The sequence below is a fragment of the Oppia nitens genome, unplaced genomic scaffold (assembly GCF_028296485.1).
Source record: "Oppia nitens isolate AA-2021 unplaced genomic scaffold, nextdenovo-longstitch-racon4-pilon3 scaffold3_pilon_pilon_pilon, whole genome shotgun sequence".
In the NCBI taxonomy this organism is placed as follows: Eukaryota; Metazoa; Arthropoda; class Arachnida; order Sarcoptiformes; family Oppiidae; genus Oppia; species Oppia nitens.
The window spans coordinates 9,061,103-9,076,847 of NW_026533221.1; the positions used below are offsets into that span (position 1 = coordinate 9,061,103).

At 27.6% G+C, this 15,745-nt stretch overlaps 4 protein-coding genes across 4 annotated transcripts; 3 read left to right on the forward strand and 1 right to left on the reverse strand.

Annotated features, from left to right (window-relative positions):
* Positions 1-2,115: 2,115 nt before the first annotated feature.
* Positions 2,116-7,673, reverse strand: LOC128958829 (cytoplasmic FMR1-interacting protein-like). The gene is made up of 15 exons (XM_054304768.1): positions 7,604-7,673; positions 7,359-7,531; positions 7,133-7,267; positions 6,762-7,058; positions 5,586-6,689; positions 5,278-5,505; positions 5,107-5,189; positions 4,848-4,913; positions 4,545-4,618; positions 3,989-4,458; positions 3,298-3,914; positions 3,063-3,230; positions 2,581-2,991; positions 2,342-2,507; positions 2,116-2,270 (listed from the first exon to the last, which is right to left on the reverse strand). Exons 2-15 carry the CDS (start codon positions 7,471-7,473, stop codon positions 2,185-2,187), a joined length of 4,020 nt encoding a protein of 1,339 aa, XP_054160743.1. The 5' UTR covers positions 7,474-7,531; positions 7,604-7,673; the 3' UTR covers positions 2,116-2,184.
* A 103-nt stretch (positions 7,674-7,776) lies between these two features.
* Positions 7,777-9,013, forward strand: LOC128958165 (casein kinase I-like). The gene is made up of 3 exons (XM_054303980.1): positions 7,777-8,185; positions 8,254-8,774; positions 8,865-9,013. Exons 1-3 carry the CDS (start codon positions 7,869-7,871, stop codon positions 9,011-9,013), a joined length of 987 nt encoding a protein of 328 aa, XP_054159955.1. The 5' UTR covers positions 7,777-7,868.
* A 974-nt stretch (positions 9,014-9,987) lies between these two features.
* Positions 9,988-12,435, forward strand: LOC128958166 (uncharacterized). The gene is made up of 2 exons (XM_054303981.1): positions 9,988-10,851; positions 12,289-12,435. Exons 1-2 carry the CDS (start codon positions 9,988-9,990, stop codon positions 12,433-12,435), a joined length of 1,011 nt encoding a protein of 336 aa, XP_054159956.1.
* Positions 12,436-14,071: 1,636 nt separating this feature from the next.
* Positions 14,072-15,352, forward strand: LOC128958167 (uncharacterized). Its single transcript, XM_054303982.1, has 2 exons — positions 14,072-14,935; positions 15,206-15,352. Exons 1-2 carry the CDS (start codon positions 14,072-14,074, stop codon positions 15,350-15,352), a joined length of 1,011 nt encoding a protein of 336 aa, XP_054159957.1.
* Positions 15,353-15,745: the final 393 nt, after the last annotated feature.

A 15,745-nucleotide genomic window follows, 5' to 3' on the forward strand; every position in this document is an offset into this window, starting at 1 on the left:
ATACATGTTTTACTATTTTGTTGGTCATTCATAAGATTAATATTTTTAATTTTGCATTTTTCAATATAAAAACTCTCTAAAAAATATCTTGATCTTTTATTTTTTTCATTATAAATAATATTCGGATAATCAAAGTTAATGTTATGACTAGTTAATCTAACATGGTCAGCTACATTACTTTTTATATAATTATTATGTAGCTAATGTAACTAATGTAGCTGACCATGTTAGATTAACTAGTCATAACATTAACTTTGATTATCCGAATATTATTTATAATGAAAAAAATAAAAGATCAAGATATTTTTTAGAGAGTTTTTATATTGAAAAATGCAAAATTAAAAATATTAATCTTATGAATGACCAACAAAATAGTAAAACATGTATTCCCAGTACTTATTTATCGCTAATTAATAATTAAAATGTTTGCCAAACTAGCCCTTAAAGGGCTAGTTATGTTGGCGAAGCTATTTAGATATATATTTTTTGAAAACATTAGACATTTTTATAACAATTTAAATATAAATATATATATATATATTACTGATATGTGAATTAAGTAATAAAAAAGTTCACAAACTATAACACATGTCCACTCAACCCCTGCCGACCTCCCGTATCGCTTACAGCACTGGTAGCTAAAAAATACCAGTGCATATGTGGTGACCAAGCTGATCAGTGGTATCAGCGAAACGATGGCCTATCGTTCACATTATCACTAGTTTAGTGATTGATAAGTGTTTTCAACCATAAAAGTAAGCAAAAACTTACTGTAAATTTTATTAAAATTGTGAAAACAACTAAAAAGTTATGAGTGACTAAAAATTTATATTTTCATCCCATCATAATTTATGACACAATATTCTGTATAATTAATGTTTTTATCATGATTTTACATAAATATAATATTAATTATTTAATGATAAAATTCAAAAACACTTTTTTGTTGTTATATTAGTACTGAGTATTCCATATAAATTTGTTTCATCTATTTTAATGACATTAGTGTTAATAATCGGAGGAAGCAATCAATAATTAATTAATAATAAATAAAATAAAAATTATAGTTTTTGTTTTTTCCAATGTCAATGAAATTAATTGTAAAACTGGTGAATCAGATGAGTACTAAATGTTTCTATAATATAATACAGTATATGTCATGCCTTTCACATCACATCCTCCTATTAATTATGATATTATAAAAATAAAAACAAAACAATTTGAAGGCTTTTATGTACTCCTGTTTCTCGCTTGTCATATAAAATACCGATTCAAATAACTTATCAAAAAAATAATTAACATTCAAAATGCATTGCATGCATGCGTTTGCAAAGCTATTTGTCATTAAATTTATTTTGGATTTTTGTTAATAATTTTATTGTCATAATTTGCAATCATATTGTATTTACAAAAAAAGTTATATAAAGCTTAGGAAAGTGTATTATATTATTATTATAATTAATTAGTAAAAATTGTCATTTATTAATTAATTTATTAATTAAAACAATTTATCAATAATATTAATATCAAAAACTTTTTTTTAATAAATACTACAAATAAGAGCAAAATTTTGGCAACTGTTTACGTAATAAAAATAAAAAAGTTATATTATATAAAAAATTTACAAATGTTATACAAAGTCATTTTTTCTACAATCGTATAAAAATATTAAAAATTAAATAAATAATTATTTTTTTTTAAACGCATACAATTAGATACCGGTAAGCATTTAGATATAAAGTATTCAATAAATTAAGATTCATTTGTACAATAATTTTAAGTAATAGACAAACAATTGGAATATCATTTTGATAAACAAAATTAGTATTTTTTTTGGAAAATTACCGTATTTTTTGATCACAAAATTAAATAAATAAATGCATTAAAGCAAAAAAACTAAATAAATTTGAAATTAATATTATAATAAGCAATAGTTTGCAACAAAATATATACCATAAGTTTGAGAAAACAAATAAATGATTTTAAGTATTAAAAAAATATTAATAATTATTTTAAAGCTAAAATTAGTTGTATTTAACAAAAATAAATAATTAAGAATTTAATTCAATGATATTATAAATTAATAAAAATATAATAAAAACATAAAGTATGCCAAATATAATAATAATTAAAACATTAATAATTATACAAAAATTATTTTTATATCTAATAATCATTTGCAGCTCACTGTTGCTGCTGTTGTTGTCGCTGTTGATGTTGTTGTTGTTGTAATAGTATCGCAGCTCTCATATAAATAGGCGCAGCGTTTGCTATAAAATAAAACAATTATCATATAAAACATTAAATATCATGATATACAGTCTAACTGTGTTATTCATACCCTGTACGGCAGCCATCACTGGATGTATGGGTGGCTGAAAACATTTGACGTGTTCTACAGTATTGATATCACCGCTGGCATTGCTCAGGTATTTACCCAAAATTGAAAATATCTGTGAGTTGAGCACTTGAAAGCGTCGCACCCGATCTACCATTCGTTTCAATGGCTAAATAAAAAAAGTGAAAACAATTAGGACTTACTGGTAGTTATCTGAAGACATTATATGCAAAACTACTAACAATTCCTCTGACAATCTCATCCTTGCCATCGACTCTTTGAACTTTCAATAAATGATAGCTAAAGTCAAGTGCTTCAAAACGCTTGTGTTGACCCAATAGTGCAATCATTGTAACACCAGACCAGTTGAGTCCTTCGCCAAACAACTCTTCAATAGTAAATTCTCCGTCACCGACGGGAATGCAATATACAAATTGTAGGGCTGACCACAAACGGTGAAATTCAATACATTCATCAACATATATGACACCATTAGGAGGTGGCATTCGGTTAGAGCCGATCCATATTGACGCCTGATCTTCGTTTTCTAACATAAATCCTCTAATTCGCTGTAATATTGTCTCAAATATGGATAAACCGCAACACAATCTCTCTTTGGTCAATAGGTCACCTTCACGAGCAATGGATGCTTGCTATATAACCACAAATCAGATTATATATTAAATATCTCATTAATTCTGTTAACTAAACACATTAGGCATACTTTAGGAGTTCCTAGTCTTTCAATATTTGGCACCACCTGTAAGGGCGTGTATTTGGCTTCTAATCGTTTAAGTTTGGTCTCAGGTTTCTCGCCGTCCTTACAGTAAAGTCGAGGCAATATATTCTGAAAGGGTGCCGCCTGTAACAAATCGCAGACCTCCTCTTGAGCCTGTATCACCAAAACAATTACCGATAATTTAATATATCCAACTCAACTTATTTATAGCGCAACCTACCAGTGCTTGTTCAATTAATAAACAAAAAAGCAAAGCGTTTCCAATTTCACGAAAATTTTGGAACATTTCTGTCTTGACATCCGGATACTGTATGACATCCCGGAGCTGTGCCTGATAGTACTCAAGTACACCAGTAGAGCCATAATCATAGAGTGGTAATTTGCATAATTTTGGCATTACAGTCATCAGTGTCTTTACGTACTGAGCAATGGTTCCCTGGAGTAAGCTTTTGATAATTTTAAGCAACTCTTCGATAACGACAGCAATTCCCTGATAACCCAACAGTTGACAAATTGATCGAAAATGAGGGGCACCTATAAAACCACTGAAAAGTGCAAATATATTGCTGTACGCTATATTGAGTGCTTTTGTGCCGTATAAATAGTAGGGCAGTTGGGCCTGTGGGTGGGGTGATTGGCGCTCCCGTTGAATGTTATTTAAATGTGGGGTCAAATTGGGTGCTCTATCGGGCATTCGGATAAATCGTTGTGTCGATGAATTAAAACAATATCTTTGCAGAAAATCATAATTCAATTCCCAGAATACATGAAGTGTTATTCTGCCATAAGGTGCCGAAACATTATGGTTGGCCTCACGAAACAGTGCGTCAAACGGATCTAACAATATATATAAATATAGTTATTAAAAATACATAAATATTTATTAACACAAAATTATAAGCAAACAATACCTAAATCAATGTGTTTACACAATAATTTGTGAGCAAATTTATTCAAACTAATTAATGTTTCCAATTCAATAATTGCGGTCAAATCTGATCCCTCGAAGCGACTGATGGCCAACTCTAAGCTCTTTAACATTGCAACATTCAGACGCTGAGCTATTAAACGATTCAAATCGATGGTTCGGCCTAACAGTTGAAAGTGTCGCTGTTTTAACAATGTTTCGTATCGGTTGGCCTGAGGCCACATAAATTTTATATTTAGTGCGGCCGCTTCCGATCGAAATCGTTTATCCAAAAGTATACTTCCGGCCAAATGTTTATAGTAAGCAAATAATTGTTCCGATAATTTGTACACAAACTGATCGAAACATAGATTAACTTCGGCTTCGACCTCATCGTAAAGAAATTGTTTTTTGAATTTGGTTAATGCATAGTGTGCTGAATCGTTGTATAAATCCAATGGATATAATACACATCTACGATAAATATTGATAAAATAAATAAGAATTAGTTTTTAAATACAATCACAACTTTATATTTTTATAATTCAATTATCAATTACTCCATTAGTGATGAATCTTTTGTCTTAAGAATCTGATCGGTTAGAATCCATGGCAATGACATTTCAATTGGGAACTAATATTTTGAAAAATAAATTATAATTTTATAAATGAATTTTCATAATATAAGTATAAGTACAGTAAATTTAACCATACATTCATAGCGCATTCACACATGCATTAAAATAATCCAAAATAAATAAGTTATAATATATGTTATTAATTTTTAAATTAAATTACGGTATATTATATTTGTTAGTTTGAAAAAACCCAATAACCATAACATTTAAAAATATCTTATAAACCTGTGTTCGCTTTTCCAATGATATGATATCTTTACATAAGTCCGTGTGAACGTGTTTTGCTGTACACTATTATAAATAAAATAAATTATCTTTTTGTGAACTAATGAAATTTTACGGTAGATTTTACACCAAAATTTTTATACACAAACAAACACATACATAAAGTAACAATGACTTCACAATTTACGGATACAACAAAATATTTACCGGTAAAATACCGATAAATATATAACTAATTATTTTAGTGACATAAAAATACCTGTATTTTCTTTCCCATTGTCATCTCTAAGTAAAACTCACGGTACCAGAGCTGAGACAGATCACAGCATTCACGTAATGTTTCTGTTAATTACACACAAAAAAGTATAAATCATTAAATAAAAAATAATTGTAAATATCGTAATCAAATTAAAACAAATGTAATAATTACGGCTAAAATTTATGAGATATGACCAGTAAAACGAGTTCTTATGGAACTGATCGATGGCAAGCAAGTAGTGGCCATCGATATCTTTTCGCAATGTTCGCCGTCCAGACAATGCTTTGTCGCTTATTAAAGATTCCAGTTGTGTCCTAACCATATACAACTGTGTTGTGGAGGGCCCCACATTTCTTCGGGGGACTTTTACTTCAATATCTTGGGTCAAGGCTTTACCTCCTAATAAGTTAATATTTTTGAAACATTGTATTCTCTATAAACTAAACATTTACCGATAAAACTTTATTGCAATCATTTACCTCTAAGTAAGGGATCCTCAAATCCCTTCATATAGTCAGCACAGGTATCTCTAACCGATGATATCATAGTTCTGACCACATCTTTCTTATTTTTGACGGCTTTTCTTAATGGTTCCCGAAGTGTCACCTGAACAAAATCTTGAAGTTCGGCGTAAATGGATCTTCTGATTGCATCAGTAAACACTGTTTCCATACGATTCATCAGAACTTGTAAGCCTTTAACCATAGCTATGAGCTCAATGAGTGCTGTCTTTTCTTCGTCGTTATAGTTATAACGAGTGGCCCGTTCGTACTCTTCGGCTTCCATAGGGCACTGTTTGTTTTGGTGGTGATCAGTCGGGTGCATCAATTTCCATGAATATAGTTCTGTGACGTGTGTCGTCCAGTCGGACAATAATTGAATACCTTTGAGCGCCAATTGTAATAACTGTTTATTTTCCGAATCAGTTCGGGGCGTCTCCTTAATAGTAGTCGTCACTTCATTTGAATGACGCGATAGTTCCGATATGAACCCAACATACTCTTCACGAATCCCCGGTAAATACTGTAGTATATCGGCTTGCGGTGAATTGGTAGTCAAATTGGAACTGAGCGGCCATCTAGTCTGGTCGTAATGGGCCGACTTTTTTATATACGTCTGGAATGGCGCGATCTGCATATCACCGAATAGTGGTACCATTTCGAGTGATTTAAATATCTTATCAATTCTGGCCAAATTAATACGCTTTTTAGTGTCCAATTTGTTAATATTGCAGGCCTTTCCGTCCATCAAAAATAGGGCAAAACCGATAACTTTAACCAACAAATGCTTTTCCGACGGAAGCACATAGAGTTTGTTCTCATACATTGTGGTAAATAGTGAGACAATATCACAGAATAGTTCCTCATATCCGGGTATCTTTTCGAGTGATTCTTTCAGTGTATCTCTAATCTTGTTCTGCATCGCCAAAAACATCGATAAATTTTGCGATTCCTGTAGTGATTGGGAATCGGATAACACTTTGAGAAACTGTGCGGCGCGCCGGTAGGTCGCGTAGTCGTTCTTAACGGAAGACTTCATGTTTTTGAGCTCATCCAATACGGCAAACATATTGATAAATTTGCCTATAAATCAGTGTCCAATTATTATTATCTCATTTGATAAATAAATCAGTTACTGAAGAAAAAAATACAAACCTAATGTCAATAGATATGCTTCGGAAACAAAAGTGGCGTTAGATTTCTTTTGAGAGCCGTCGGCAGACATGGAGTTCACATTGGATGTATGACAGAGTCGCCGAACTTCTGTGCAAAACCTTTCGATGGCATTCCTCTGAAAATACATGAATGCCAACAGTTTGTCCACTTCGGGTCCCAACACTTCCACAGTTTTCTCGTATATCTCCACTCGATTTGGTTGTTCATTAGACTTTGGTTGAGGTATAGCTCTCGAACAGCACCGCCACGTATATAGCATTACGGCATGAGATTCACCTGTCAATCAAATAATCATTATTAGGAGTAGTCTTTACAAAAGCCGGTAAATTGATTTTTTTTTGTGGACATACCTTCATCTAACATAACATTCAGATGGCACTGGACTGTCGCCTCTTCGATATATTTGGCGACACCGCAGACAAATGCATTTCTGTCCTCGAAATTGGTGTCGAAATTCACGTGATAGACGACCGACCAGTTTTCGCCTGTCAAAGACATTACAAAAATTGACAAACCATTCAAAATCACGTCAATGACAACTCAATCGGTGGATCGTCACTGTGGACAACAACTAACCGGCAATACATGGCTGAGAGTCGGGTAACTCGAGCTCATCCAAGACGTCGACATTGCTTAAGGCATCGCTAAGTGTCACCCTTTCGATCACTTCCTGCTGTTGATGTGCAGACATTTTTTTGTACTATTTTTGCTGATCACTTCAAATATTGACGGCCAAAAAGTTTTGGTCACTGTTGATGATCACAACAATTGATTTACTAAGCAATTGATGATCACTGACACACCCATCGTATTTCACTTACATTTCCATCACTTGTTGACCACAATGTTGTCCGCCATTGTATTCACTGTTTGTATGTATTGGTTGCCATTGGTTACCGAACACTGTGTGTCACTATTGGTATTATTAATACATCAGTGAATGACTTAAACATTGATTGTTAAAAAAAAGTTTGTTTTGACACAAGTTTTCAATTATCACTTTTAGTTAATCCAAAGACTTTTTTGTTGTTGATATACTCATCTATTTTGTGATAGCAATTATCTCAGAAGTGGTAATCTCTTTTGATGGCAATCACTGCAAATGCAAATGACGACAATTGGGACGACGAAACAGTGTCATCATTGCCGACACGACAACAGCAACCGATTCCTGATTTTCCGCCGATTAGTGGCGATATCATCAACGACTATGTACTCGAAGATTGTCTAAAAGCAAGCCATAACTGTCGTGTATTTGTCTGTCATCACAATATGTTTTGCGAACAAAAATTTGTGACCAAAATCGGTAAACGAAGCGAATCAACAAAATTGGGAAACGAATTGGTCTATTATAAGAAATTGGTTGACGTTTCGGGAGTTCCCAAACTTATTGATTACAAAATGTAAGTAATGGATCAATTGATTAAAAAGAATTAGTTATTATGTCTAATATTTGTTATTAACTGTACAGTTGGCCAACTGTTGAATTAAAAATGATTGTCATCGAAAAGTTTGATAATATCTTTTCCAAGACATGCGGTAGATATACGAAACACAAGCTGTCGTTGGAACAGCTCATTCCGATAGCCATACAACAGATAGACATACTATGCGATGTCCATCAGTGCGGTATTATTCATCGAGGCATCAAACCGGACAACTTTGTACTGTCAGCCGATTCCAGCAAAGTATATATTATAGACTTTAACAAATCTCGCCGTTATATTGAAAATAATGGACGACATCGCGGCTACAAACGCACAGAAGGCCGATTGCCGAATGGTTTGCCATTGTTTCACTCACTCAACTATCACAATGGTGTCCGCCGTTCGCGAAGGGACGACATGGAGTCACTATTGTATTGTTGGATATATCTATTGAGAGGATCATTGCCGTGGAGTGATATTAAGAGATGTGATGGACAATTCAAAGACTATGTCAGACTTGTTGGCAATCGTGTCAATCAACTATCAATTGATGAGATATGCGATGGTATTATTTGATTAATTTAATTGATTATATTTTTTAATTTTACATTTGTTTTACAATATTTATAATAAGATTATTATAATTGAATGTTAGATATGCCACAAAACTTTGCCAAATATCTACTCGAATGTCGTAACTATAAGTTTGATGAACAACCAGATTATGTTAAACTAAGACAATTGATTGCCTATTCAGCTGATGATAATAATAATAATAATAATAATAATAATAATCAAAAGTGATAATATTGATACTCATTATTTCTAGTTTTTGTTAAATTATCATTAAACCAATGTTGAAGTTTTTAAAAAATATTTACTTAAATAATTGTGATGATTTATTTTTATAATTAAATTAATGTTAATAATTTTGCGATAATTTAATCATTTGTTTTTTTGTTATTGACAATAATATATATATATATACTATTTGATCAAACATAAACCTAATGTAAACTTTACAATAATTTAATATATATATATATTTTTTTTAACTTTTTCATCATTATCATAAAATACGATATATCGGTAAAAGTTTTAAAATATAAATGAAACTAATTTAAATAAATTTAATTTACGAAATACATAATTTATATGATCTATATTTAAGTGCGATTAGTGAAGTATTTGTAATGTATTTTGTATTTATAGATAATTTTATAATTTATCCTATATTATAGAAATTGTGGACTTATATATTTCAATATTCTATATGAAAAATATATAAAATGTTTATATAAAATAATTTTTATTAAAATATTACATAATGCTTATTAAATTAACATTGTTAAAGTTTTAATATTACTGTAATTATCATAATTATAATACCTGTATATATATTTTAAATAAAAAAATTAACGTTAAATTACTTTACAATAATATAATTAATAGCTAATAACACAATTATTTTATGAATAATTATTTTGATATATAATTTAACTATAATAGTAAAAGGAAATAAATTTTGTATATTTAAAAATTTTATATTTAGATTTAGGTTTTGGCATCCGTTCCCAAAAAATGTTTTATTTATATAAATTGAATGATTTTTATTACACAATTTAATATTCTCAATATTTTTTACAATACTTTTTTACAATAATTTATATTAAATAGTGACTATTTGTGTGTATTTTTAATTAATTATGAATAATTAGTGATAGCATTTAAAAATTAATAATTTTTATATAATTATAATCGTATAAGTATTCAAAGCGATGATGGATGTAATGAATTATATGTCCAGTTATTGGACAACTATGCAAAGCACGTGGACATTAAGTCCCTATGTGTTCAAAGAGTTGGATCGTAAATACAATAAAAATACAAAAATCAGACTTTTAAAAGAAACGGATTCAGATTTAGAAGCCGACCTCACAGGTAAAGTATGTGTTATTACTGGAGGCAGCCGTGGTCTCGGTGTCGAAGTAGTCAAGACATTATTGCGTAAGGGATGTCATGTGATCACTGGATCGTCAAAGACAAGTGAATCGGAGCGTAACAAACGGTACGAACAGATTATGTCTGAAGTGAATACAGATAGCAGAGGACGACTAGATATCTGGCACTTAGATCTTAAATCAATGGATTCAGTCGTCAAGTTTGCCAAACAATTTGAAGAAAGTAAGCTTTCACTCAACTATTTCATTGCAAACGCTGGTGTTGTAAATACAACTATGAAATTAACCGACGATGGCTTTGAAGATCATATTGCTGTCAATTATCTGAGTCATTGTCTACTTATAGATCATTTTATTGATAACATGTACCGAACAGCCAAACAATCTGGTAGTGAATCTCGTATAGTAATGGTATCCTCTGGTGCACACCGGGCGGTGTCCAATCTTAACGTTATTGAAACTAATAATACTAAGAATATGCCTATCATTGCCTACAGTATATCAAAGTTGTATCAAATTATGTTTACCAATCGTATGACTAAATGGTTAGCTAATAAAGGAGATGATTGGCGGTCACGGATTACTTTCAATAGTTTACATCCGGGTATGTGTGACACTCAGCTATTAGACCACTTTCCTATGATTGAAGTCTTAAGACCTATGGCTGCACAAGCATGTCGGGTATGTCTTGATTTTTATATATTTTAGTCATTTTAATAATAATAATAATATAAAAAAAAGTTTAAGTCAACATTTTTAAAAAGGTATCAATATTTATATTTTACATTTAATGTTTAATAAATTAATAAAACTGATAAAATAAGATAATTATGATAATTGTATTATTATTATAACYRTATATACACGTGTCGTATATTTTCTTATACATTAAATTATTTTTATTAAACATTTATATCAGTATGAAATATTATTGATTAACTACTAATATTATTAAATGAAAATAACAAAATAATCTAAAACTATGCCTTAAGCGGAACGGTATTATATTTTTACTTTAATATTATTACTGTAAGTCTTACGTTATATAACTTATATTAGACATACAGTATAAAAGTATATAATAGACATTGTCTACAGTTTAAATTGAACTATATTTTGATTAAGTACCCATTAACATAATAAAGTAAATATTAAATAATAGATATTGTAATATGCCTGCTAAATATATGTTTGCTAAAAATATATTTCTATATAAGTCTATATTTAATAAGATTAATAAAATAAGAACACAAATATCAAGATTATTATTATTTATTTGGATATTTATATATTATATTTTAATATATCATATTATTATTTTAGAGTCTAAAATTTAGACATTTCTATTATAATAAATTTTGTAAATATCAAATTATAATATTATTGATTTATTACTATTGTAGATATAATAATGTCAAGAATATGTGGAAATTTCTTAACCCTATAACGATATAAATTTAAATTATTTATTAAAGTAAAACATCTAAAAAACTCTTTTAATGATTAATGATTTATTATTTATTATAAAAATATAATATATTATAATAATAATAAATAAATAATTAATTTTTTTATTATACTTAAAAATTATTCAGAAATAAAATTTCATTAATAATAAATCGTTTTATAAAAATTTTATTAAAATATATATTATAAGAAATAAGAGGAAATTATTCACAAAACCAATACAAAAACTATTGATAAAATGACAATTGAAAGAAAGAAATTTATTGTATTAATAGTCAGTTTTCTTAGTAAACAAATTAATAATAAACATTAATATAAATTATATTATAAGTTAGTCACCACAACATTCATTAAAATGTCACTGTTATAAGTCAACTATATATATATATATATATATAATTTATACTTGGTAAATTAGTAATAATTCACTTATATTTATCCTATTCTCTTATTATTTGTATTAAAATATAACATAAAAATAATTTCCTTATTTATGTTTATTTAGTGAACCGTTAATGAATTTTTAACAATTTTCTCTCTCATTCATTCATTTGATTTCTTTTTTACTATTCATTCATTCATTTTTTATAATATAGTATATAATAATAATATGTTTTGTTTATATTGATATATATATATATATATATATAGACTCCTAAAGAAGGTGCAGAAACAACAATATATGCGATACTGTCTAAGGAAATGATGGGAATTAGTGGCAAATATCTGGAGGACTCGGCTCAGGAACAGCCATCAGTCGATGCAATCAATATTAGCCTACAAAACAAGTTGTGGTAATATTATTATATTAGAACTATAAGAATATTATTAATACAAGAATTTTCTGATAAATACATAAAATATACTCAATATTATTTACAAAACAATAATATATAATATATATTAATAACTTTTATGTCAATTATTTATAGTAATTATTATGATTTATAATTACTGTATTATATTAATTTAAATTTATTTTTTGGACATTGTAATATCAAAATTCTATAAATGCATATTAATAACATGTTTTTGTGTAATTTAAATAGGGATATAACTTGGAATTCATTAAATAAATGGACAAAATATAATCAATGGCTAACACAATAATCTCAGTATAATTGTGATTTAGATATGAATCTCACTGTTGTTTGTTAAGACAATTAATTAATTAATTTAAAAATACTTTTATGATAATTTAAATTGTTAGCTTAATAATAAAATGTTTCTCACTTTTAACGAATATTATTTTATATATAAATAAATTAGTAATTAATATGAAATTTATTTTTATTATATACAGTATGCTCTGTTAGCTATATAACAAAATATTTTATAAAATATATAATTTTTTATTGCTAAAATTATAATTAAAGAATATAACTTTATTGTAATATAAATTTATTAATAAACTCAACTACAAAGAAAAATAAATTAAAAATGATGACTTAGTATTTATAAAAATTGTGTAAAAATTGTTTTTATAATAACTTTTATAATTATTATTATATTATTTTTATCTTTTAATGTGTCTAACTAAAATATAGTTGATGAAATTATAAATATATTTTTGTTTTAGATTTTGTAATATTTTTATAAAATTTATAGCATTTTAATTACAAAATCATTTTATATATAAATAAAATAAAATATATATTATAAAAGTTACAAGATTAAGTTATTTGTTTTTATAATTGCTATTAATCAAGTGTTTTATTAATAGTATTTTGAAATAACATATATTTTATATGTTGTTAATAATTTTGTATAATCTAATTAATTTGTTTATTTTGTTATATATAATATACTACATATACAGTATATCTATATTATACCGGTAATAAAATATTTAATCAAATATATAATGCTTGCTAATTTTAACTAAATTTTTTTCTGTTTTATAACAAAATTTATTGAAATAAATAGATAAAAAATTAAAATATAAATAAAGCATAATTAATTAAATTAAATTTATGATTTGCATAATTTATAAAATATTTAATTTTTCTTATAATTACCAATAAATAAATTATGCTATTGATATATTACAAAAAATATGTATTGGTATAATTTTATAAATTAATTACAATTACCTGGTAACATAATTAAAAATAATATAGTTATTTATATTGTATTAATTTTATTTTTTATCTTACACAAATATTTTTTTATATAGCTTTATAATGTAGAATATAAAAATTTTAAGGAAAAAATAAATATTAAAAATTATAATTAAATTTAGGTTTAAACATCCGTTCCACAAAAAATTGTATAAATTAGGAATTTATGTCACAATTCTATGCTATTTATATTACAATACTCTAAATATTAATTATTTTAATTGATTATAAATATATGAAATATTAATAGTATTTAAAAAATATTTTATAATTTATTTTTGTTGAAACATATAATTACATAAATATTTAAAACAATGATAAATGCAATGAATTATATGTCTAATTATTGGACAACTATTCAAAACACATTGTCATTGAGTTCTTATGTGTTCAAAGAACTGGATCGTAAATTCAATAAAAATACAAAACTTAGAATATTGAAGGAAACGGATCCAGATTTGGAATCCGACCTCACGGGTAAAGTGTGTGTTATTACTGGTGGTACCCGTGGTATTGGTGCCGAAGTAGTTAAGATATTATTGCGTAAGGGATGTCATGTGATCACTGGATCGTCAAAGACAAGTGAATCGGAGCGTAACAAACGGTACGAACAGATTATGTCTGAAGTGAATACAGATAGTAGAGGACGACTAGATATCTGGCACTTAGATCTTAAATCAATGGATTCAGTCGTCAAGTTTACCAAACAATTTGAAGAAAGTAAGCTTTCACTCAACTATTTCATTGCAAATGCTGGGGCTGTAAATAAAAATATAAAGTTAACCGACGATGGCTTTGAAGAGCACATTGCTGTCAATTATCTGAGTCATTGTCTACTTATCGACCATTTTATTGATAATATGTACCGAACAGCCAAACAATCTGACAGTGAATCTCGTATAGTAATGGTTTCGGCTGGCATTCATCGGATGCTTACAAATGTTAATACCATTGAAACTAATAATACTAAAAATTCACTTATTGTTACATACAGTACATCGAAGTTGTATCAAATTATGTTTACCAATCGTATGACCAAATGGTTAGCTGATAGAGGAGATGATTGGCGGTCACGGATTACTCTAAATAGTTTACATCCGGGTATGTGTGACACCACTTTTTTAGACCACTTTCCTATGGTTGAAACCTTAAGACCTATGGCAGCACAAGCATGTCGGGTATGTTTTTATTAAAAAAAATAGTTTTTATTAATTTAAGAATTATTCAAAAATATATTATAAAGAAAATTTCTATAAATGCAAGAAACACATTACAATTGATAAATAATTTATTTCTTTAGAATTAGTTTAATAAGTAAACAGAAAAAAGTCTATCAATCTTTAATAAACTATTTTACTTTTATTTATTTATTGTGTTTTTTAACTATTAATTAATTATTTCATTTTTGTTAATATTATTTAATATAATAATTATTATTTAATAAATAGACTCCTAAAGAAGGGGCAGAAACAACAATATATGCGATACTGTCTAAGGAAATGATAGGAATTAGTGGCACATATCTGGAGGACTCGGCTCAGGAACAGCCATCGGTCGATGCAATCAATATTAGCCTACAAAACAAGTTGTGGTAATATTAGTATTTATATTACAATAACAATATTATTATTATTATATTATTAATGTATTTGCAGAATAAATAAGAATTTCCTAATAAATATATAAAATATAATTGATATTATTTAAAAAATAATATCATATTTATTAATGATAAAGTTATTTATAACTGTTTTTATATTAAAATAATCATTTCTTATTACACAATAGGGATATAACTTGGAATTCATTAAATAAATGGACAAAATATAATCAATGGTTAACACAATAATATCAGTATAATTTTGATTTAGATATGAATCTCACTGTTATTTGTGAAAACAATTAATTAATTAATTAATTTAAAGATACTTTTATAATAATTTGAATTGTTAGCTTAATAATAAAATGTTATATAAAATAAATAAATT